This window comes from Thunnus albacares, chromosome 16, assembly GCF_914725855.1.
Source record: "Thunnus albacares chromosome 16, fThuAlb1.1, whole genome shotgun sequence".
Taxonomy (NCBI): Eukaryota; Metazoa; Chordata; class Actinopteri; order Scombriformes; family Scombridae; genus Thunnus; species Thunnus albacares.
The window spans coordinates 29404087-29429005 of record NC_058121.1 but is presented as its reverse complement, the minus strand read 5'-3'; the positions used below and the strand labels follow the sequence as shown (position 1 = coordinate 29429005).

Here is a 24919-nt window from a genome sequence, read left to right as displayed (position 1 = left end):
ATACATGTCAGGAAATAAATTCTGAAAACATGAATAGACTGAGAACTATGTAATTTTTGAATTTGAGCGTTAAACTGTTTTTCACTATATCTCTGTTCAGGATTATTTTTTCAATTGTTTAGTCCATATAATGTCAGAAAATGATGAAAAATGTCAATCGGTGTTTCCCAAAAACCCAGTGATGGAGAGAAAGTACAAGTCTTTCAGTGTTTGATGTCAGACACTGTGAGGAGGAAGAAGTATTCAGATCCTTTACTGCAGTAAAATAGAGCAATATACAAATACTCCATTACAAGTAGAAGTCCTACCTGTAAAATCCTCCTGCAGTAAAAGTACATAAGTATTATGAGCTTGATGTAGTTAAAGTATTGCAGTAAAAGTACATAAGTATTATGAGCTTGATGTAGTTAAAGTATTGCAGTAAAAGTACATAAGTATTATGAGCTTGATGTAGTTAAAGTATTGCAGTAAAAGTACATAAGTATTATGAGCTTGATGTAGTTAAAGTATTGCAGTAAAAGTACATAAGTATTATGAGCTTGATGTAGTTAAAGTATTGCAGTAAAAGTACATAAGTATTATGAGCTTGATGTAGTTAAAGTATTGCAGTAAAAGTAGTGGTTTGGTCCCTCTGACTGATATATTATTATATATGACATCATTAGATTATTAATAGTGAAGCATCAGTGTTAGAGCAGCATGTTACTGTTGTAGCTGCTGGAGGTGGAGCTAGTTTACACTACTTTATATACAGTTAGCTAGTTTAGTCCAGTGGTTCCCAACCTAGGGGTCGGGGCCCCTCCAAAGGGTCAGCAGATAAATCTGAGGGGTGGTGAGATGATTAATGGGAGAGGAAAGAAGAAAAAACAAAGTTCTGATACACAAATCTGTTTTCAGTTTTTGGACTTTTTCTCTAATCTTTGATTTTTGCTGAAATATTGGATCATTTGAACATTTATTGAAATGAAAGCATGTGAGAAGTTTAGAGGGAAAAATCACTATTTGGTGGAGCTGTTAACAACTCATAGACATGTGAAATGTGACCCCGACTACACACTGCTTTTTGTAAGACGTTCAACTTTATTGTCATTGCACACAGAAAGCAGCTGATCAACAAAATACAGTTTAGCATCTAGTCAGAGTGAAAACAGTTAAATAGGAATAAAATATATACAAAGAATGTCTGGAAAAAGGTCAAATATGTACAGTTAAATATAACTAATCTGCTGCTGCACAAGTAGAAATGAGGATAAAATGTAGAGGAGGAAGAAGACATGATGGAGGAGGAAGCAGGAGAGAAGGGAGGAAAACTAAGTGGAGGAAGAATCATCACAGATCATCACAGTATGAGGAGGAAGAGAGCAGAGAAAGGGAAAAAGAAGGGATTAAAGTTAAAGATAAAGAGGGATTAGAGAAGAGAGAGAAGAAAGAGGTGGATGAGGAAGAGGAGAGGACAGAAGATGGCCAAGTAGTGAAGATGGAGAGGAAGGAAAAAAGTGAAGAACAAATAGGAGGAAGAAGAGGAAGAAAGAAAGAGGAGAACAAATATTGAGGAGGAGAGGGATAGAAAGAAGAAGAGGAAGATGGGGGAGGAGGAGAGTGGCTAAAAGAATAAAAGGAGAGAAGACCGAAAGAGGAGGAGGGGGCAGCAGAGGGAGGAGGAGGAAGAGGAGGAGGAGGAGGAGGAGGAAGGAGCATCAGGAGGACACAGACAGACAGACAGACTGCCGGCGGATCACGGAGCCTCCGCCGCCGCCTCTGAGCCGCTGCAGCCGGACACAGAAGCAGCAGACACGGCCGCAGACACGGAGCCATGGCCGCTGAAGAGAGCCGATCCGCGGCCTGCACCGGCTCCAGCCTCCTGCAGCCGGTCAGCGAGATCACCAACCTGCCTCTGGACCAGGTAAGACCCACCGGGACACCGGAGGGGCCGAGCCCCGGAACCCCCCGGAACCCCGCCGCGGCCGCTCCGGAGCTCCGGAGCTCCGGGGCGGAGACCGGCTGCAGATAAACGGCGTTAAACCGACACGAGTGCAACAAAAAGCGGCCGTGTGACGAACACACCGGGCGGATCAGACCGCTGAATGAACGTCGGGTTTGTTCAAAATGGATGGAGGCCTCCGGTCTGCAGACACACATGAAGCAGATCCGGTCGGTGGAGCGTCGGTTGTTTGTTTGATGGGATGCAGCGTGAGTGACAGTCTGGAGCTCAACTGTTTGTTTCACATGTGATGATGAAAACATGAAATCATGCAGTCTTCATGTTTCACAGCATCCTTTATGTTTCCTCTGAGCTTCCGGATCAGCTGGTGTCTGTCTGCAAACCCTGCAAGTAAAAGTATATAATAATACTCTCCACAAATATAAGTACTGCATTCAAATATAACTTAAAGTACAAACGCAGCATCAGCAAAATTCACTAAAAGTTAAAGTACTCATAAAGCAGAATGTTTCATATTTACTGAATATAAACTACCAACAACTTCCAGTAGAATCACATCATTAAAACTGCAACTAACAATTATTTATATTATTGATTAATGCTGATTATTTTCTTGATGAATCATTTAATTGAAGAACTGTAGAGCTGATGAAGACGTCTTGATGAAGGGCTGCAACAAATGATCATTTTTTATTGATCGATTAATCTGTTATTAATCTGTTTGGACAATAAAACATCAGAAGAAGGTGAAAAGTATCCGTCACATCATCCTGGAGTCCAACGTGACGTCTTCAGGTGTCGTATTTTATCCAACAAACCCCGAAATATTGAATTTACAGTCATGTAAGATTCTCACATTTGTTTCCCTTAAATCAGCATTTTTTTTTGTCATTTTCCTTTAAAAACGCAGCTGTTGACTCACATCACACTCATATGATCATCTTTACATTGGCTTCCATCAGGTTTAAGGTTCTTGTTTTCACATGTAGAGTCGTGGCAGCTCTGACCTCCTGATGCTTCCTCACGTCAGCAGCAGATCACTGAGGTCTCCTGACCAGTAAACCAGATGTGTAACATCTGTCGTCTCTGTTGACGGTTGTTTATTCAAACCGTCCTTCGTCTCCCCTCGTAGTGTCCAGTGTTTGTATTTTGTGTGTTTTTCTGTTGTTGTTTATGTTTTATTGTTTGTTTCTTATGTTCTACTATTTCATGATCTTACTTCTATAATAATTCTGCTCCTGCTCTGTGAAAGCTGCTATATTAAATCAACTTTACTTACTAAAAAAATGAGAAAAACGATGATTCAATTATCAAAATAGTTTCTGATTTATAAGTTCCTGTTGATTGACTAATTGATTAATTAACTAATAGTTCCAGCTCTACTTCATACGCAGCTCAAAACTTTAAGATCCTCAGTTCACTGTCAAATATGATGAAGAAAAACAGCAAATCATCACATCTGAGAAGCTGCAACCAGAGAACGATTGATCCGTTATTAAATCCTGCTACTCAGACATGAACTTCCTCTTTTTTTATGTGCATCACATAATCAGAATAATCTGTTCATGTCGAGACAAAGAAGCATAAAGTACCGACTCTACACTGAAGACTTTAAACATCTGGAAATTAAATTGTTTACATGTCAGCATCATGAAGTATCTCACTCGTAGTTCTGATGATGTTGCTCATCAATTAATAACTCTGCGTCTTTCACGTGAAACTCAGAGTTAACAGAACCATGAAGGCTGTTCAGCAGGATGTAACACAGAGAGTCTAATATATCTGTAACTGATAAAACTAATTACAGGAAGACTGTTGAGAATACAAAACAACATCAGGAAGGTTTAAAGTGACGAAAAAAAACGACTGGACTCAGTCTCAGGTGTGTTGGATTAACAGGTCAGCAGACAGCAGGCTTGTTCTGAGAGTGAAGCTGCTACTGTCGCCTGAAGTGATGATTAAAGCATCATAGAAAATGCTAAATGTCGTAGCACGAATAGAGAAATAGTCATAAAGTCACTGAACTGACTCTAACAAGTTTCATCCAAATGTAGAAAAAAAAATTAGGCAAATTTCCAGGAAATCATCAGTAGAAAATGTCCTGAATGTTTGTTTCCTTCCGCTGCTGCTGTTGTTGTGTGAATATCAGCAGATAAACAGCAGGTGGCGCTAATTCTCCAGTCGGTGCCTTTTAAAGCAGAACACGAGTGGAAGGCTGAGACACATCACTGTTCACACAAACCCCCCAGGAGCAGCGCCGGGCTGTGAGGCCAATCTGATATAGCGGCCAAACCGCGTAATTACAACGTCACGTGACACTACTGGGCCCAAAAAGACTTTTTCCCATAAACTTATATTGTGAAAGAGATGTCTGTAAATCAGCGGATAATTTTTTTTGACTATCCCAACCCCCAAAATGACTCGTCTCACTACCAGGATCTGATCCGTTCGGTCCGAAAGTCTAAAAGAGCTGCACGATTGAATTGTTTTATCCCCGTTCATGTTAGCCGGAGGGCTAACAGGAAGTAGCCACTACTGCGCTCGCTCTATGAGCCCGATGAACCCTGAAGATCCCGGTAATTTTATACGCAGAAGTCGAACTTTTTCGGCTTCATCATGGATGTATAAAGAGAAATGGATACAGGAACAGCGCCAGGCTTTGAAGCAAATTTGACATAGTGGCCAAACCGCGTAATTACAACGTCACATGACACTGTTGGGCCCAAAAAGACTTTTTCCCGTAGACTTGCATTGTGAAAGAGACGTCCGTAAATCTGAGCGAAATGACTCGTCTCACTACCAGAATTTGATCCGTTCGTTTGATCCGTGAATTGTTTCATCCCCGTTCAAGTTAGCCGGAGGGCTAAACCGGAAGTAGCCGACTCGGCCAGTGAAAGCCACAAGTGCGCTCGCTCTATGGGCCGCACAATGCAGAGGATCCAGTTACTTTCATACCCAGAAGTCGATTTTTTTTTTTTTTTTTGCGTCATGCGCCACTGAGCAACTTTCATAGGAATGAACGGGGCCTCCGACGCTGTATCCAGTTCTCTTTATACATCCATGTGTTCACACCGGTGTCTATCAGGCGTCTCCAGCTGATCAGATGTGTTCCTACATCACGTCCACCAGACGGTCAACGAGCCCCACAAACAGTTATTACGTCAGTCTGATATGTTTCAGGAACTAATGTTCATGTTCAGACTGATCCAGCTTGTTGATGTCGGCAGGACAAAGTCATTTTGCGTTGACGTGCTGTCACCATAACAACCACCACGTCCTGCACTGACTGACGTGTTTTCCTGTTACGTTCTTGTCGGCGACGCATCAGTACACAAAGGAGATGTGGTCACATGTGTCTCAGACCTCCTCAGGAAGCGGTTTGACTGATCAGATCATGATGTGTCTCGGTGGTCGTTTACACACACGAGATGTGAGGAAGGTTACAGTCTCCTCATCCTCGCTCCACACAGATCTGATGTTTTTTAAGTTACATGATTCATGTTCGTCATCATTAAGGCCGTATTCAGACCAAATCAGGCGGTGCGACGTTCAGCTGCAGGGTTGAGCGGAGGTGTGTGTGTGGGGGGGGGTGTGGGCGTGTTTATTTGTAACCGCTGTGAAACAATCAGAAAATAACATTTTATTGATCCGATTCACCGGCTTTCTCGTTACCAGCGCTCCCTCTCTTCATTCACTCTCTAGCTCGCTCGACCACAGCTGCGCTCTCTCGCTCTATTTCTCTCGTCTTTTCTTAAAACGAGTCGAGAAGCCGACAGCAAAGTCTGACTTTATTTTTAACTTCATCATATGAAGATAAACGTCCTCCGCTCATCCCAGTAGCGTCTTTGTGCTCCCTCACGGCAGAGTTTACTACTCAGACCAGTCTGATCTCCAGCTGTGATCGGCCACCGCAGCCTTCAGCCGGCAGTGACGTCAGGTTGAGTTTCTCCAAAAGTTGACTCTGGCTCAACTTTACGGCCGCAGTCCGGTGCGGCGCCGCAGCGGCCAAAACAGCTGCGGCCGAAACGCACAACCCCCATTCACTCCGTCTGGTTCCATCTGATCTGCTGTTAAATCATCAGAGATGTTCCACTCTGCTTTATTCTGCCAAACTGAACATGTGATTAAAAACAAACCTGTAAACGTGACGTCAACATGGAGTTTTATTATTAACAAAGAAAAGTTTCTGTTTACGTTCAGAGTTTCTCACCATCAGCGTTTGATGAAGCTTTTCCTTCCTCATGAAACATTTACGAGCTGGTAGTATTTTAGTATTTTAAATCCTGTTTTGTTGACATCCGTGTTTGTCTCTCGGTGCCTGTAGATCTTTGACATAGTGTGAAACCATCAACAGGAACATGTATCACATCACCTGATCAGGAGAAAACTGCTGCCGGAGTCACAGCTGAACACTGAACTGGAAACGAACCTCCAGCAGCTCCTGAGCGGATCGATATCAATCACATGTTTTACCATAATTATAAATGTCGTCACATTTCAGTATCCAGATGTTCTGACTTCAGCCTCAGTAGTTTTAATATCCAGTAAGAAGACTGTAAACAGCTGAAACTCTTCATCACCATCAGCTTCATCAGCTGTTCTGCCAGCTGTGTAACAGGTAGACGTCCTGCGCTGTGATTGGCTGTCAGCCAGGCCGGCCTCCTGGATCAGATGACATCATCACATCGTTTACTCCACAACTGCAGAGCGAGTAGATCACAAGAGCAGAGGCTTACTGGGTTTACTGGTGTGTTTACTGGTGTTTACTGGTGTGTTTACTGGTGTGTTTATTGGTGTTTACTGGTGTGTTTATTGGTGTTTACTGGTGTGTTTACTGGTGTTAACTGGGTTTACTAGTGTTTACTGGTGTGTTTATTGGTGTTAGCTGGGTTTACTGGTGTTAACTGGTGTGTTTACTGGGTTTACGTGTGTTTACTGGTGTTTACTGGTGTGTTTACTGGGTGTACGTGTGTTTACTGGTGTTTACTGGTGTGTTTACTGGTGTTAACTGGTGTGTTTACTGGGTTTACGTGTGTTTACTGGTGTGTTTACTGGTGTTAACTGGTGTGTTTACTGGGTTTACGTGTGTTTACTGGTGTGTTTACTGGTGTTTACTGGTGTTAACTGGGTGTACGTGTGTTTACTGGTGTTTACTGGTGTGTTTACTGGTGTTAACTGGTGTGTTTACTGGGTGTACGTGTGTTTACTGGTGTGTTTACTGGTGTTAACTGGTGTGTTTACTGGGTTTACGTGTGTTTACTGGTGTGTTTACTGGTGTTTACTGGTGTTAACTGGGTGTACGTGTGTTTACTGGTGTTAACTGGTGTGTTTACTGGTGTTTACTGGTGTTAACTGGGTGTACGTGTGTTTACTGGTGTTTACTGGTGTGTTTACTGGTGTTAACTGGTGTGTTTACTGGGTGTACGTGTGTTTACTGGTGTGTTTACTGGTGTTAACTGGTGTGTTTACTGGGTTTACGTGTGTTTACTGGTGTGTTTACTGGTGTTTACTGGTGTGTTTACTGGGTGTACGTGTGTTTACTGGTGTTTACTGGTGTGTTTACTGGTGTTAACTGGGTTTACTGGTGTGTTTATTGGTGTTAGCTGGGTTTACTGGTGTTAACTGGTGTGTTTACTGGGTTTACGTGTGTTTACTGGTGTTTACTGGTGTGTTTACTGGTGTTTACTGGTGTGTTTACTGGGTTTACGTGTGTTTACTGGTGTTTACTGGTGTGTTTACTGGTGTTAACTGGGTTTACTGGTGTTAACTGGTGTGTTTATTGGTGTTAGCTGGGTTTACTGGTGTAAACTGGTGTTAACTGGTGTGTTTACTGGGTTTACGTGTGTTTACTGGTGTTTACTGGTGTGTTTACTGGTGTTAACTGGGTTTACTGGTGTTTACTGGTGTTAACTGGGTTTACTGGTGTTTACTGGTGTGTTTACTGGTGTTAACTGGGTTTACTGGTGTTAACTGGTGTGTTTACTGGTGTTAACTGGTGTGTTTACTGGTGTTAACTGGGTTTACGTGTGTTTACTAGTGTTTACTGGTGTTTACTGGGTTTACTGGTGTTTACTGGGTGTACTGGTGACAGCAGACTCTGCTGGTGGTTTCACTATCAGTGAGTCTTGTAATCATTCAGTTTGTTTAGATGATTTGATTCCAAAAGATAAACAACTAAAACTAAAACATCAGTCGAGTAATCGATGAGTCAACATCCAGAAAATAAACTGATAACAGTTTTGATCATCTATTAATCAATTCAATCATTTATTAAAAATGTCGGTTCTGTAATGTGAGGATTCGCTGTTTGTCAGTCGGACAAAACAAAACATTAAAAGACGTCGACATCATGAAAATAACCATCAGGCTGCTGATTAACATGTTGGATTAACGCGTCGCCTCAGTGAGACGCAGTTCAGCCTCTGACCAGCAGAGAGAGTCAGAGAGCAGATACAGTTCATGTTGTAGAGATGTGAGCTGTATTTTATATGTTAAAGGTTTTTAGCTGCATCACGTATGGACTTTACAGGAGAAGGAGGAGATGTCATTTTAAGATTTATTTTAAAATATAATTGTTATAATAATCCATCCAACCAACCTTAAAACAACCTGCAGAGGATCTTTAAGACGTTAAGTGAACTTATAATTGTATCTTTCTCAACATTTTAATTTCCACAGAAACGTGTAAAACTTTTCAGTTCACTGTGATCAAAAATCCATTTAGTGTTTCTGTCATTAATGATCTTTTTTACTGTGATGATGAGACTCCTGACAGGTTAGTTCAGGTCAATAAGTGACACTTTGGTCATATTTTGGACTCATCGTTCACCGATCAGCTCAGCTCTTAATTAACTAATTAACTCTGACGTCTCGTCTGTTACTTAACGATGAGCGTCGATGCTTCAGGGAGCAGACGGAGGAAACGGCAGCAGAGTGTCTGACTGTAAACGCTCAGTTTACAGGACGTCCATTATTAATGAGAAACACATCAACAAGCGTCGCCTGTTTCACTTTACAGCCGGATCAGATGTTACAACACAGCAAACAGTCCTCTGAGGCTCAGCTGCAACACAACAAACAGCCTGCAACACAACAAACAGTCTGCAACACAGCAAACAGTCCTCTGAGGCTCAGCTGCAACACAACAAACAGTCTGCAACACAACAAACAGTCTGCAACACAGCAAACAGTCCTCTGAGGCTCAGCTGCAACACAACAAACAGTCTGCAACACAACAAACAGTCTGCAACACAACAAACATCTATTATCAATGAATTGTTGAGTAAAATGTCATAAAATCTGTTAATTAGATTAAATTTTAAAGAGTATATAAACAGTTAATAAATGTTTTATAAATCCATATGAGCACATATATGATATAAGTTTTTGTTTTTGTTTTTCCCAAAATATATTAATTCATTATTATTTTTTCCACTTAATAAAAGAAACAGAAGAAAAAAAGAGAATTTAGAGGATAAAACTGTTCAGCTCAACACAGACGAAGAAAAGAAAAACACTGAACATCTGTCACACATCGAATTATCACAATATCACAGCAACAACAGCTGGACGTCAGTGTGTCTGATGGTTCATATAAAATCTCCAGTTACAATAACAAACACATTGATCCATTAACATCCATCAGCAGACTGAGACTGTAGCAGCCAGACAGGAAGTCACTTATTAATATAGTCACATAGGAGGAGAAACACTGGATCAGACTCAATGTTTCATGCAGGTTCACCAGTATTTTATAAGTTAGGACAGAAACACAGATGATGTTTAAGACTGTCAGGATTTATGGTAGCTTTACGTTTAGAGAGACGATCAGCTGATAAACACTCTGTAGTATTTGAGTTGTAGTTCTCTCACTAAATTACAGATTGTTTTTTTTATATCTGCTCTTTAGAACCAACATCAGAATAACCAGATTTAAGTCTTTATTCATGTTCAGTATTTATTATAACTCATATGAAGACATATTTAATATCATCACAGCTGTGTTTAAATATATTGTCATTTATTATGTTTATACAGCAGAAAATAGATGAATAAACTCTTATATCTGCTGCGTTATAGTGAGTTATAAACCAGTTATTAACTCTTTATAAACTGATTATTAATGATTAATAGGGGGACTTTAGTAAAGATAATTTAATATCTTTAATTTAAGATCAAAGTGATTATTCAGTCTAAAAACTTATTTTACAGTGATATAAAACTGAAAAAACTTTAAATGAGTCACAAGACTTTGTCCTACAAATCTTGAATTTACATGTGTTTTCTGTCTTTTATTGTTTTTGAGATATTAGAGTGTGAGTTTTAAAGTCTTTTCTTGCTCCTCCTGTGATTTTATAATGAGTGTATATTGCTGAATTTTTCTCAGCACTGAGGGAGTGACATCACCAGGAGCAGTTGGAGAGGAGGATTTTAGAGTACGCTTCTTGTGAAATCTCCTCATAAATCCCATGACTTTGGCCAAATCTTACATTAAAAATCATATTTTAATAGGAAATTCTGTGGCGAATCCATTGATACAGGTTTGAAAGTGGTCAGACTTATAGTTTAGACATCAGAAGCCTCTGTTTGACACAAAGTTCATGCCTCCCCATTGTTTTACATTGTAAGGTGTGATGTCGCACTGCAACTTTCAGGGCTTATAAAATCCAAACTGTTCGAGTTATTACAAAGTTTTTAACAACTTTTTTTCAGCATAGTGTCATAAGTCACCTATTAAAGTTTGAAGCTGATACCATTAACGCCCTCGGAGGAGGTAGCGTTTGTTCGGGGTCCAAAATTGGGGCAAAGTCTTATTTTGAAAGGCTAATTGCGGACTTCCTGTCGGATTTAGGTCAGGGGTGTCAGTGTATGATTTGTAGGTCTTGATGAGACGAATAATTGAGTTTTGGTTTGATCTCTCTACGACATTCCTATGGGCCGTGGTGGCCATTTTAGTTACATAGGTGGCGCTAGAGAGCACATTTTGGCACTTTGGGGGTTAATTTTTACATTTTATCAAATTTTTCACCAGACCTGATGTGCGTGCCAAATTTGGTGAGTTTTTTTATTTAGGGTTTAAGTGGCATAATAATAAAGAAAGAAAGAAAGAAACAAACACACGAAAAACAGTAGGGGCCTCACCCTTAGGCAGAGGACCCTATTGTTTTACAGTAGTCCTCTGCCTTTTGGGCTCGGTCCCTAATAAATAAAATCTATTAGCAATCAGCTGTTAATCATCAAATATCCACCTGTCATGGTGTCAAATAATAAAACAGAGAACAGAAGTGAGAAAACATGATTAATGGAGTTTAATAAGAAGAAACACTGTGTGGTAATAAACTGCTATGAGGACGTTGATTTAACGAGGATCCTTCTGTTCTGGTCTCAGCGAAGCAGCAGAGTGAGTCTTCATCACAGCGAAGGTCGTCTTCTCTTCGCTGTTAATCTGCTGCTGTGAACTCAGTGACCTCTGCTGCAGGAAATGAAAACAGGTCACTGGACTCACCGATAAGAAGAATAATTACTGTGGTGCTTCTTCATCATCACTGCAGCTGAGTTAATAAAACAGTTCTGTGATGAGGAGAGCTGCAACAATTAGTTAATTAATCAATTAGTCAGTGTTGGAAAGTAACTGAGTACATTTAGTCAACTACTATATTTAAGTACAGTTTGAGGTACTTGTACTTTACTTGAGTATTTCCATGTGATGCTACTTTCTACATTTCAGAGGGAAATATTGTACTTTCTACTCCACTACATTTATTTGACAGCTTTAGTTACTTTTCAGATGAAGATTTGACACAATGGATAATATAACAAGCTTTTAAAATACAACACATTGTTAAAGATGAAACCAGTGGTTTCCAACCTTTTTGGCTTTTGACGTCTTACAAAAAGCAGTGTGTAGTCGGGGTCACATTTCACATGTCTATGAGTTGTTAACAGCTCCACCAAATAGTGATTTTTCCCTCTAAACTTCTCACATGCTTTCATTTCAATAAATGTTCAAATGATCCAATATTTCAGCAAAAATCAAAGATTAGAGAAAAAGTCCAAAAACGTCTTTGACTCTGGGAAATGAGAACAGACATTTTCACTATTTTCTGACATTTTATAGACGAACTGATTAACGGATTAGTCAAGAAAATAATCTGCAGATTCAGCAGTGAGACAATAGTACTTGATTCAAATGTCTGCTACCAAAAAACAGTATTGTGGACACATTTTAATACCAAATTAATCAAGTTAATACTTAGTATAACTTATCGCCTTCATTCCGTCTCGTCTTCATTTGATCTTGGACTGCGATATGTCGATATACTTAAAAATTTGGCAAACCTTGTGTTTACTTTGCAATCCCTTAAATGTATTTTCTAGCTCATAAAAACTCGTTGCCTTCTACGAGAGGAGGCACAATATTTCATGTGATATTCAATCGAGAGCATAAATTCACTGACTCATAATCAAACTGTTATTAGGTTTCTTTTTTCTCCATGACACCTCCCGGCCTCCATATATTTACATTAGCCAGTCGTATCGCTAAGCTAGCAGGAGCTACATACCAGGACTTTACCAAAGAACGTTGACATGCCTCCTTTACTTGTTCCCCAACAGATCTTTGTTAAATATTACAACCTGTACAATCAGCTGTGAGTTCTCAACGTTCTGCTAGTTACAACCAAAAACAAGATGATTTCTTCATCATATATAAATTATTTTGTTTTCTTTTTCATCTAAAACCAAACAAGTAACATCCCTCACAGCAAAGAAAAGCTTTATTTAAAATAAAGTTCTGCATCTTCCAAAAAATAGTGTCCTAAGTCCTCTTTTAATTAGAGATATTTTAGCGGGAAAGTTAGCCGTTAGCATGTTGAGATGATGATGATGATGGTTAACTGTTGGTATGTCAATGTTGAAAACAAGATTTAAAATAATTCAGTCAACTTTCAACATTTAAACTGTGACTGCTGTAAAAATGTTGTTTCCAGGTAGATTTTCAGCCGTATGTAGTAGATATATGGAGAGTTTGATTTGTTATCTGGTCAAACTGCAGCTCATGAACAAGTTTAAAAAGCAGATTTTCAGGTTCTTTTCCTCTCCGTCACCTCTGGACTCTGGATATTTTTTACCAGGGACACTTTTGTCTGAAGTCATCCGTCTAACGGACGGCAGGTCGGAGCTCTCTGACTATAAATATCTTCTGAAGCTCTAATTTTAGCCGGCAGAGACGTCAGAGACCGAAACAGCAGGGAGGTGATGAAGAAGCTCAGACTGAGACTCACCTGGACTCTTAAACATGATCTCAGCTGCTTGCATTAATTAATCTCCAGGTGTGTGTCTCTGTGTGCAGGTGAACTTTGTGGTCTGTCAGCTCTGTGCTCTGCTGTCGGCCTTCTGGTTTCGTCTCTTCCTCCATCCCAGTAAAACCAGTCCCTTCATCAGACACGTGGTGGCGACTCTGCTGGGACTCTACTTCGCTCTCTTCTGCTTCGGATGGTAAGATGTGATTAACGAGGCAGAAACCAGCATCAGTACACTTAGAAAACACTTTTTATTGCCTGATATTCATTTTTTTTAGCTTAAATATTTTTTATAAGGAATCTTAAGTGACGTTCTTTTGTTTTGTGGTATTTTACAGTGTAAAACAAACGTGTCGACGCCCTCTGGTGGACAAACTTTGTAATGACCTCAAACAGTTTTACTGTAATTTATCATAAATACAGATCAGATACAGGTTTTAGATTTAACATGAGGCTTTAGAAATAATACTTTAATTAAATGGATGAATTTCATATTAATATGAATTATTTCATGTTAACCGATCAGAGAAATATGACACTATTATTATATATGATAATATTTATAATAGAAATATTTGTTTTTCTTATTATATACATTCTTATAGGTTCTTAATTTAAATCGCTTGTTTCTTTTATGTCTTTTTCTACTTTTTATGTGTATTTTTTTATTTTCAAGCTGTTTTGTGTTAACTTATTTTTGCATATGTTCAAAATATAAATAAACTGTGAAAAAATATATATAAATACAGCTGATGATTTTTAAATACTTTAATGAGAAAAGTAAAAATGATTGTGTAAAATATCTCATTGGGCAACATGTTGATACATCCGCGTCTGTGTGGAAACAGGAAGCAGATTCACCATCATGTAAACAAACAAAACGTGACATCAGAACTTGATTATCGGTTAATCTGCAGAATATTTAGAGTCATCGTCTTTAAAATGTCAGAAAATGGTGAAAATGACCCGTATAACTATATTATAACCTCTAAAGGCTCCAGCTGACGTCTTGTTTTGTTTGAACAACGGTTCAAAATCTAAAAGTTTTCATTTCACTGTCCAGAAAAACTTCAAATTCTCACATCTGAGAAGCTGCAACCAGCAAACATTTGGAATTTTTGCTTTAAAAAAATGACAAGAACAATTATTATTATTATTATCAAAACAGTTGCTGACTAATTTTCTTTTGATCAACTAATCGATTAATTGACTAAGTGTTGCAGCTCACTAAATATGGCTGGAAGTATTATTCACATGCAAACAGGTGGCATTTCTGATAATATATAATATAACATGTGGCTGCATGACGGAGATTAAAAACAAGAAAAACACTCTTTGGTTAAAAGGTTTAATCCTGTTTGTTAACATACTACAGAGATCAGCTGTTTTAAGAGATTACTGAACATTTTAAACTATATGTTTGTCTTTTTTAAAGAATTTCAGTAGGAACCAAAGAGCAAGAATAAAATGAAAATATATATAAAATAACCCCAAATTTATACTTTAAAATCCACTCCAGACTAAATATTATAAACAGTTATTATTGAAACCAGCAGAAATTAAGCTAATTTATATTAAATGTTGTGTCGGGTGTTTGGACCCTGATGTTCCTGTAGTTTACTAATGAAACTATATATCTGTGAGCTGGTTTTTTTTTTTAAGATTTACGTCTTGAAATGTCTTCAGGAAGTAATGAGTTTGACACAGAGAGAGAAGTCAGAACAAATATATAGAATAACACCAGACTTGTATTATAGAAAGTAATAATAATAAAAGAATTGTGTCTGTTCTTCTTTGTGCTTGGAGGTGAATTTCTTTGCTTCCTGTGTTTTTGCAGGTACGCGCTTCACTTCCTGGTTCAGAGTGGACTCACCTACGGCATCATGATCCTGACCGGAGTCGAACACATGCACAAGTAAGTAGGATCACTGGTTCATGTGTTTCCGTGAGACAGATCAGATAAAACCAGTCTGACCAGATGGATCCGATGTGCTCAGACGGATCCTCTGCAACATTAAAACTCCCAGAGGAAGAAGAAGAAGAAGAAGAAGAAGTCATTAATCAGTCCAGAGATAACGAGAAGCCTCTGACTGCAGACACATCCATTAAAGACAAAACAGACAGCTGATGGAAGCTTTTTATTACCTCTGATGAGGAGGAGGAGGAGGAGGAGGAGGAGGAGGATGAAGAGTTCTGTTCTTTAAGGTTTGACATGAATGAATAGAAACACTAATAAACACAGTGATGCAGCTGATCACCAGAGCTGAAGGTGAAGCAACGATACCGCATGAGGTCATATGATACAAATCCTTATAGGAACAACAAGGCTACAATAACCATAAATAAAAACAAATAAATAATAAATAAATGCATAAACATACAAATAAATAAAATATAAACAAAATACCTGTACATGTGCAGAGGTCAATAGAAATGAGATAAACAGACAGGTGACCAACAGAACATCTTGTTGAACTGAGAACATTCAGCAGACTTTTAATGGAGACTGTTTGATAAAATGTGAACAAATCAGGTGTAAAACAGTGAAAGAGAACAGCAGCTCATCTGATGAGCTTTAACGGGCTCTTTGTTCCTGTCGTCATATCGGTTCAAACAGGCCGAGATGTTGGTGTTGTTTTTGTTTGTTTTGTATGGACACAGAACCGACGGTGTCTGGGACAAAACAGCACAATCAGTAGAAGGAAAAAGCAGAGCTACAGTTGATGATGCTGAGAGACGACACTCAGACATCAGTCTGGCTCAGTGACATCTCAGAGACTGTGTGTTGTCGTGGAGATATCGAAGCGTCTCGTGTTCTCTGCTGGTCTGTGTGAGCGACGCTGATACTGAGGCAGTGATGTAACTGCAGACCAGTAGCTCCTCTGCCTTCATTAATCAGAGGTCACACAGATCAGACTGTCTGCAGAATAAATAATAAATGGAGACGTTAGTGAGCAAGGCGGCAACACCGCCGGTTCATCTCCCTCTGAGGCCTCTTCACAATAAAAGCCCTCCCGTGTCTTTTAATGTGAAGCAGCAGCAGCAACAGCAGTGGACACTAGCAGCACTTTTCTTTTTATTGTTATCATGAAACCAATCATGACTCATTACTGTCACCTGCTAACAGGTGAATGATCAGCTGACCTGTGTGTTTCAGATACTGCCTGCTGGTGGCGCTCAGCTACCTGAGTCTGTGTCAGATCACTCGAGTCTACGTCTTCGACTACGGCATGTACTCCGCCGACTTCACCGGGTGAGACTGCAGCAATGTTATTATCACGTTATTAATACGTTATTAATACGTTATTAAATGTTACAACATGCTATTAACACTTTATTTACACATTATTAACACATTATAAACACTGTCTACATATTAACATGTTATCTATTTACATGTTATTAAAACATTATTAACACGTTTCAACACATTATCATATATATTATAATGTGCTGATAAAATATTATCAAATCATACATATAATAATGTTTATGTTTGATCTGTTTCCTGCTCCTCTGCTCTCTCTTCAGACCCATGATGGTGATCACACAGAAGATCACCAGCCTGGCGTTTGAAATCCACGACGGTAAGAAAACCCTGAAATAATCAGATAATCCAACTCATGAAGTTTGGTTCCTTTAGGTGTCGTTTAGGGAAAAAGTGACACCTACCAGAACATTAAACTGCCAAATGAGTGAAATCCAAGAAGAAAATGTTAGCCTAGTTTAGCACAAAGATTAGAAGCAGCTCCAGATTAACTCTACTGTCAAATAAACCAGCTGACTGCAGCATGGATGACAGGTTAGCTTATTGGCTAAAAACATTTTATAGTATTTTAGCAGTTTTTATTCAGTTTGTCTTTTTTCTGGACAGGAATGGCACGAAAAGAGGAACATCTGACACCAGGACAGAAGATTTTGGCGATAAGGTTTGTTTTACTGTGTGGCTCATGGGAAATGTAGTTCAGGAATGCTAACTGAGGTTAGAGCTAGTTTAAAAGGGGCTTGCAGACTTACTATACATACAGGTAGCAGGTAACAGTCAGTTTGCCTCAATCAACTGAAAGGAATCTTGGGAAATGTAGGCACCCTGTAGCTGCTACTTGTAGCCGTAGAGGCTGCTGCTCAGCAGAAATTACAGAAATTGTTTTTGTGTAAACAAACTGCTTTAAGTCTCACAATTTAAAGGGTCACTCCCACCGAAAATAATAAATCTGAGCTTGAGGTTGAAGACAGCAGATGTCCAACTCCTGGAGTTTAAATCATAGACAGTATATAAATATGGACGTAGTTACCGTGACGACACCCGTTGGTTTCTGAAGAGCGGTTTTGAAGCTCAAAGCGAGCCGCTCCGGCCGTCGCCATCTTGGCAGTGCGTGACTCTGCCTAACTCCCAGCCAATCAAAAATGGGCAAAGAGGCTGAAACAAGCCACCTAGCGGCTGGCGGACCTGTCACTCAAAGCAGCCATGTCCTTCATTATGCAGAACTTTACGGCTTAATAAAATTTATATGAGTGAGTTATAAAAAAAGAGACCAAAACCGTTGTTTGTACCAGACTGTAAACATGTTTATTTCTGCTGTAAAGTTGAGTATTTTAACATGGAGGTCTATGGGGATTGACTCGCTTTTGGAGCCTCAAGTGGTCATTCGAGGAACTGCAGTTTTTTGGCACTTCCACATTAGCTTCATTTTTCAGCCCCGGAGGTTGCCGCTTGGTTCAAACACGTGGCTGTCTACCTTGGTTAGGGTTAGGATGCATTATGGGAAATGTAGGATCCAGTGTTTTAGAGTTTAAGTCATAAAAGGGTCTAAAAGTCAGGACACGTCCACCTCTGCTGCACAGATTTACACCATTCCTTTTATATTCTGCATTTTGTGAGATCAAAAACTTTGTTACTGGAGTATCACTTTAATGTTTCATTATTTGTGTAATTTTTAAAACTAGTGGATTAGCTGCTCAAATAAACCTTACATTAAGTGTGTAAACTAATTAATCATCACAAGCATCGTTTTCACCTTCAATTCAGTTTGTTAACTCTTGAAGTTAAAGATTCCAGCTCACTCCACCTGAATATGAAAGGTTTAGGGTTTATATGATCACAGTTTGGACTTGTTTCTAGTATAAAGCAGAAGTTCATACTGGTACCAGTCCTCCCAGTAAACTGCTCCAGTGTCTGTGTGCAGGAGGATGCCCAGTCTGCTCGAGTACTTCAGCTACAACTGTAACTTCATGGGGATCCTGGCCGGACCCACCTGCTCCTACAACGACTACATCGCCTTCATCGAGGGAGATCCCCGTCGCCATAGAGACCAGGAGGCCGACAGGAAGGTCAATGGCAAGCTGAGGCAGAGCGAACCCTCGCCGAACGTAGGTCACATGACCAGGACTAACCGGTTAGAAACGATCAAACACGGCGACTCATCGTGTCGTATCTCTTATTGTTGTGTCCTCAGATGGAGGTGGTGCGTAAAGTGGCCACCTCCTTCTTCTGCCTGCTGGTCTTTCTGTCGGTGTGTAAGGTTTTCCCCGTGGAGCGAAACATCGACGATGACTTCATCGCCAACACGCCGTTCTACGCTCAGGCAGTCTACCTGTACCTGTCCATGCTGACCACCAGACCCAAGTATTACTTCGTCTGGACACTTGGTGGGTGTCTGCATCCTCCATCCAGTTTGTCTCTTTTTTTACTGTCTTTAGTTATATTTTCAACAATTGTATGTAATTATGGTGCTGATTTGTTTTCATTTTGTTTTTCTTGTTGTAACACTGTTTTAAAAGGTACTATTTAAATTCAAGTTTATTATTATTGTTTTATTTCACCACACGTCCTCCTCTGTACTTCTCTGACTCCAGCTGACGCCATCAACAACGCCGCCGGCTTCGGCTTCAACGGCTACGACAGCGACGGCTCTCCTCGCTGGGACCTCATCTCCAACCTGAGGATCCTCAATATCGAGGTCAGGACCACCACCACAAACCGTTAACTGGTGTTATCGATGCTTCGCAGCTCTGCAGGCTGTCAGATCATCAAACTTCTCTGTTTTCTTTCAGTTTGCCACCAGCTTCAAGGTTTTCCTCGACAACTGGAACATTCAGACGGCACACTGGCTCAAAAGGTCTGAAGACTTCTGCTTTTACTGTCTAACTTTACTGTCTCAGTGATCAGAGATAACGATGAAAGTCAAGAAAATATTCAATATTAACGCTGCAGGTTTACAGAGACAGAGCTGGTTTACTTACTTGTCTGTTTAATGAGTAAAATAAATATGAGTAAATATAAACTACCAACAAACCAACACATCCAGTTTTATTACCAATAACCCAAATAAGTTGAACTTTTTCACACTGAGTATTACTAGGTCAGATTTTGGAGATGACTATTAAGGTAGATTCGTATTTGATTGACTGCTCGTGAACATGTGATTATGTACACTGCAGACTGCTGCCACCTGCTGGTTACCTGTAACAGATCACCTGCACAGGTGGAGGATTTGCTCAGGTTACAGTTTATAGAACCAAAGTCATCACAGATTATCTGATATTTACCTGCACACTCACACCACAAGATTACACAATAATGAAGCGCCGGACATCATCAGACTCTGTGATTTTTGTTCAGGATCAGTTGAACAGTTTTTGAAACAGAAATATAAGCTTTGTGTTTGTGCGTGTGACCTCTGACCTCTGGTTGACAGGGTGTGTTATGAGCGGTGCCCTTACCACCCGACAGCAGCCACTTTCATCCTGTCGGCCATGTGGCACGGAGCCTATCCAGGATACTACCTCACCTTCCTCACTGGCATCGTCATCACACTGGCTGCTAGAGCGGTGAGCTAGCTGCTAACTGTTAGCTGTTAGCTTATGAACCTGATAACTGTTAGCTGTTAGCTGATAAACATGCTGACTAACTGTTAGCTGTTAGCTTTTTATCCTGATAACTAACTGTTAGTTGATTAACCTGCTGACAAACTGTTAGCTGTTAGCTTATCAACTTGATAACTTTTAACTTTTAGCTGACAAGAGCATCAATCAACTGTGTCCCTCTTGGATTACTTACTGCAGTGCTACATGCTAACACATTAGCATAACAGTCTAATAAGTGATTATTGGCTCTGTGCTAACACCGTAGCATGCTCCATGCTAACAGTTAACGCATGCTTACTGCTAACACAGTGGGTTTCATGCTAATGTCTTCAGGAATGTAAATGTTTAAATGTTATACAGATGTAAATGTGAATAAACTCTTTTAGGTCAGACACAACGTTCGGCCGCACTTCCTGCAGTCGCCGTCCCACAAACAGGTCTATGATGTCATCACGTGGGCGGCAACTCAGATCGCCATCTGCTACACTGTGGTGCCTTTCGTCCTGCTGTCCGTCGGTCCGTCACTTAAGTTTTACAGGTCAGTGCAATAGAGACAGACGAGGAGATAAATGTCTGTAATCACATTTTAACTAGCAGAATTAAGTCAATCTCACCAGTTGATGTTAAACCACAGTGAATGTTTGATATTTCTGTTTTTATGCCTCGTTTGTTCATACAGTGGTAATTATGATCTTCTGATTGTGAAAAAGTTCAGTACTGGTTAACGCTGTGCCCTAATCAGTCAGGTTTAACTTGGGTTTAACTTTGTGCTTGTCAGGTTTAACTTTGTCTGTCAGGATTAAGTCTGGTTTAACTTTGTGCTGGATAAGGGCTAATTCAGGTTTAACTTATTTTCAGGTTTAACTGCACTTTAACATTGCTTCAGTCAGGTTTCAGTCAGGTTTAACCTAGATTTATCCTTGTATTAGTCTAGTGTGTTAACTCAGGATAACTTTGTGTCAGTCAGGTTTGACTTTGCACTACTCAGGTTTAATTCCAGTTTAACTTTGTCTGTCAGGATTAACTCTTTCACTTTGTGTTGGATAAGGGTCAATTCAGGTTAACTCAGTCAGGTTTATCCTTGTATCAGTTAGATTTAGCTTTGTGTCCGTTGAGTTAAACTCAACGAACACAAACTCAACGGACAAACTTAACTGCTGCTTTTCAAATCAACACCCTAGAGGTAATAATCACAGAAGAATTGGAGGTAAAACAATACATTAATGTCTGGAATGCAAACAAACATGGCTCCCGGCCTCACTTAAGTCCATCATTAAGGGAACGGAACCCTAATTCAGTGCTGTTTAGGTCATTTTACCAACACATCACCAACTATAAAGTTGGGTAAATATTCATTCAGTGTGTCAAAATTACACTTTGACTCTTCATTTAGAGGTATTTGATAGTGAGAAGGATTGGCAGTTGTAAACATGGGAACCTTTCCTCACCGCTAACATCTCTCCTCATCGGCACCTCTTTTCTCTGCAGGTCCTGGTACTTCAGCCTCCATATCGGCTGTGTTCTGCTGGCTGTGGCGTTGCCGGTCAAACCGAGACATCTCCGCCTCAAAGACCAGCAGAAGAACCTTCTCCAACACCCAGTCCAGCGCCATCTGGAGGCTACAGACAGCAAATGCAGCCAAAAGGAGAAAACCACATGAGGCGGAGGACAGAGGACAGACTCTTTCAACATTGTTTTACCATCAACTTGTATAGAAAGAAAAGGAGGTGAACCATATCAAAGAGACCTTCCTCCTGTCTGCGGTGTGCGATCGCCATGACACCAAGTTAAATTATTATCTGGATTCATGGGACAATGAATGGATGGTGTCTTACCTGATGAAGTGTTTTCTCACTAAACTGATTCTTTGCGAGGAGGTGCGACTGCCAGGACGGCATTTTGACTCTGAAAACCAACACAAGTGAACATATCTGGGTGATAACGTCTGACGGCTCGGTGATGATGGCTGATATATAAATACATATATACTGTAACTTTATATGGATGAAGCAGCTGTATGTGGAACAATACAAACTGCCCTGAGCTGCCGTGTTCACCTGTGTAGTGTTAAACTGACTTGATTTTTCTTTCTGGTCAGAAAGCTGCTGACTGCTGCCTGTCCATGTGCAGAAATGAATGAATGAAGGGATGAATTGGGGGAATCGACCGAATGGATGAATAAACGAGTGCATGAAAGCAGAGTAAAGAAAAGTGCAGTCTATGAAATGACAGAATGATGAGGTGGAAGTGTGAGGTGAATGAGCAGGCCAGTGAGTTAGTGCATTAAAAAAACTAAGGAGTTAATGAATGAAACAAAGAAGCAGAAGAAGATTAATGATGTTTTCTCCTCCACATTCCTCCCAGACTGTCTAATTTCACGGACTGACAGTCATCGTGTTATATTTAAGTATTGGCTATGAAACCACACCACCACAGTATTCATATTCTGGGAAAGTGCCAATGATAACTCCACTCAGTCGCCTTAGTTGTTTTTTGTTTTGTTTTTTTACAAGAAAAAGAACGTTGTGAGGGCGTTGTGTTTACATTTGTAGATGTCAGTCTTTGTCCAGTTGTTATTTATGTGATTTATGTAATTCCAACAGATGTGTGGTTTTTGATGTAAGATGTGTGAAGATTCATCTTGAAGAAAGGGAAAATATTTAGCAAGACTTTAGGAAATTAACTCAAACTCTTAAATTCAAATTCCATGATGTGAACTGAAAAACTGCTCAGATCAACAGCAGGAAGTCAACCTGACATTTTCACCTGTGTCTCATTGCATGGTTACATAGCTTGGTTCAGGTTTAGTTTAGAAGCTAAACGAGACAAACAAAACTGTTCAGGTCAGGTTAGCTAACAGGGCAGTTAAGCAGCAAAAACAGTTGATACAGCGATTGGTTCAGTTTAGCAGCTTTACTGTTTGGGTTAGCTAACAGCTCAGTGAGAAAGCTAAATCCGTTTGGTTGAGTTTAGCAGGTAGAATAGTTTGTGTCAGGTTAGCTGGCAGTTTATTGTTGAAGGTAAAACAGTTGGCTTAGGTTAGCTAAGGGTTCCGCTTAGATAATAAACCTTGGTTTAGGGTTAGCTAACAACTCAGAGTAGAAGATAAACTAGTTGGTTCAAGTTAGCAAATGGTTCAGTTTAGCTAAAAGAGATACAGGTTAGCTAACAGCTCAGTGCAGAACCCAGTCGATTCACATTGGTTCAATTCAGCAGCAAACAGTTTCATTTGGCTAAATTCTCTTTAGCAACTAAAAATAAAAATCTGCACCATCGTTCTTTAGTAATGTCTTTAAACATGACACTTTATGCCATACTAGAACCAACATTGCATGGTTATGTCGGGTTATGTAGCCTAAGTTCAGTTCAACTCTACTTTTGTCTCTTTCTGACGTCCTGATTCGTCCCACACATCTTGAAGGAAATTAGTGTGGGGAAAAAAGGACATAAAACTGTTGGGATCCAGTATTACTTTCCACCAAAAGCTACTTCATGTTTGTAGTCGTGTCTCCTTCACTAAACAAGAAAAACACATCTTCCTGTGTGAAATTCCATATTTGTATTTTTAACATTGTGTTTGTTTCTTGAAATTTCATGCGACCTGGTTAGGATGTGACAGTGCTGATAATTACAGAGGTTGATTGTTTGAGATGACACACAACATTTAATGTTCTCGCACTGAACCAGCCACATATGTGTAGGTTTGATATGGACAATGTATTTGTTTTTTTTGTAAATTATGTGATTAAACCTTGATTTGTTTTTGACACTCGACATCACGTGTGTGTTTTTCTGTGGCTGTTGATGCTTCGACAGGGCTGCTGCTTCTGTGGTCACCAGAGCTAAAACATGGGTATGGGAGGGGTTATGATGGTCTGACAGCTCAGGAAGGGGACACGTGGTTCAGCCCAAACTGTTTTTAGATGATGGGTTGGGACTGCTGGCCCTGACTGAGGTCATGGTCAGACGGTGGAAGGAACACTCTGAACACTCCCCAGGGAAGGATTTAGTGATTAGGGGCTGCAGGCAAACTCTGTCTCGCTTTATTTTCACTCTTCCTCTTACTGGGAATGTCGGTATTAGCAGTGGTAGAAGAAATACTCCTTTTTCTTAAGTAAAACTATTAAAAAACACTGATTTAGTTATTTTTACTTAAAGTGAAGAGTGAAAGAGAAGTTTTATCAGCACAATGTACTTATATTTACTCAACTTGTGGTCAAGGTGGAGCGTTGTATTCTTATATAGTGATGGATAGTTTAATCAATAATGATACAGCTTATTTTAATTGTTATATTTTGTGAGTAAAAGTCGCATCTTTGGCTTCCTGTTGATATAATATAGAGTTGGGATGAAGCTTTGGACTTTTACTTTGGTGTGGTGGTGAGCAGTAGAACAGGAAGATAAGGCCTGATAAGCTGCCAGCTCTTTGCACTTTGAGCCGTAATAAACTAATGAATTCCTGAGGAGTTCCTCCTCTGACGCTTCGGTCCTCCGTTAATAAATAATTATATTTAACCCTCCAGAGAGATAAACCACATACAGATCAGAATCATTTTCAGGATTGGTGGTTAAAGAACTGCTGCTTCACTAAACTTTTGTACAGGAAACATCCAAGACTGTGGATGATTCCTAAACGTTGTTTCAGCCATGCAGCTGTAGGTCGGTCGGTCTGTCAATCCACTACTTTGGTCTATATGTATTGTCATTGTTAGTGTGATAGCTGAAGTTAGCATTTAGCTCTGCTGTGCAGCCTCACAGAGCCACTAGTGGCTGCAGACTCTGTATCTGTGCGTTAGTGATACAGCCAGAG

At 39.9% G+C, this 24919-nt stretch overlaps 1 protein-coding gene and 1 long non-coding RNA gene across 3 annotated transcripts; one reads left to right on the top strand and one right to left on the bottom strand.

The window, feature by feature from the left end:
* The first annotated feature begins 1683 nt into the window (after positions 1-1683).
* Positions 1684-23883, top strand: LOC122999459 (lysophospholipid acyltransferase 2-like). Its single transcript, XM_044376401.1, has 13 exons — positions 1684-1903; positions 13293-13438; positions 15080-15157; positions 16400-16495; positions 16774-16829; positions 17117-17171; positions 18429-18612; positions 18699-18891; positions 19099-19202; positions 19297-19361; positions 19941-20073; positions 20496-20647; positions 21598-23883. Exons 1-13 carry the CDS (start codon positions 1814-1816, stop codon positions 21767-21769), a joined length of 1524 nt encoding a protein of 507 aa, XP_044232336.1. The 5' UTR covers positions 1684-1813; the 3' UTR covers positions 21770-23883.
* LOC122999499 lies at positions 11236-16393 on the bottom strand. 2 transcript variants are annotated; one of them, XR_006407740.1, is made up of 3 exons: positions 15116-16393; positions 13225-13429; positions 11236-11414 (listed from the first exon to the last, which is right to left on the bottom strand). It is a non-coding gene; the product is annotated as an uncharacterized LOC122999499 (long non-coding RNA). The 2 variants fall into 2 exon arrangements; XR_006407739.1 differs by having other exon boundaries at positions 13225-13426.
* Positions 23884-24919: the final 1036 nt, after the last annotated feature.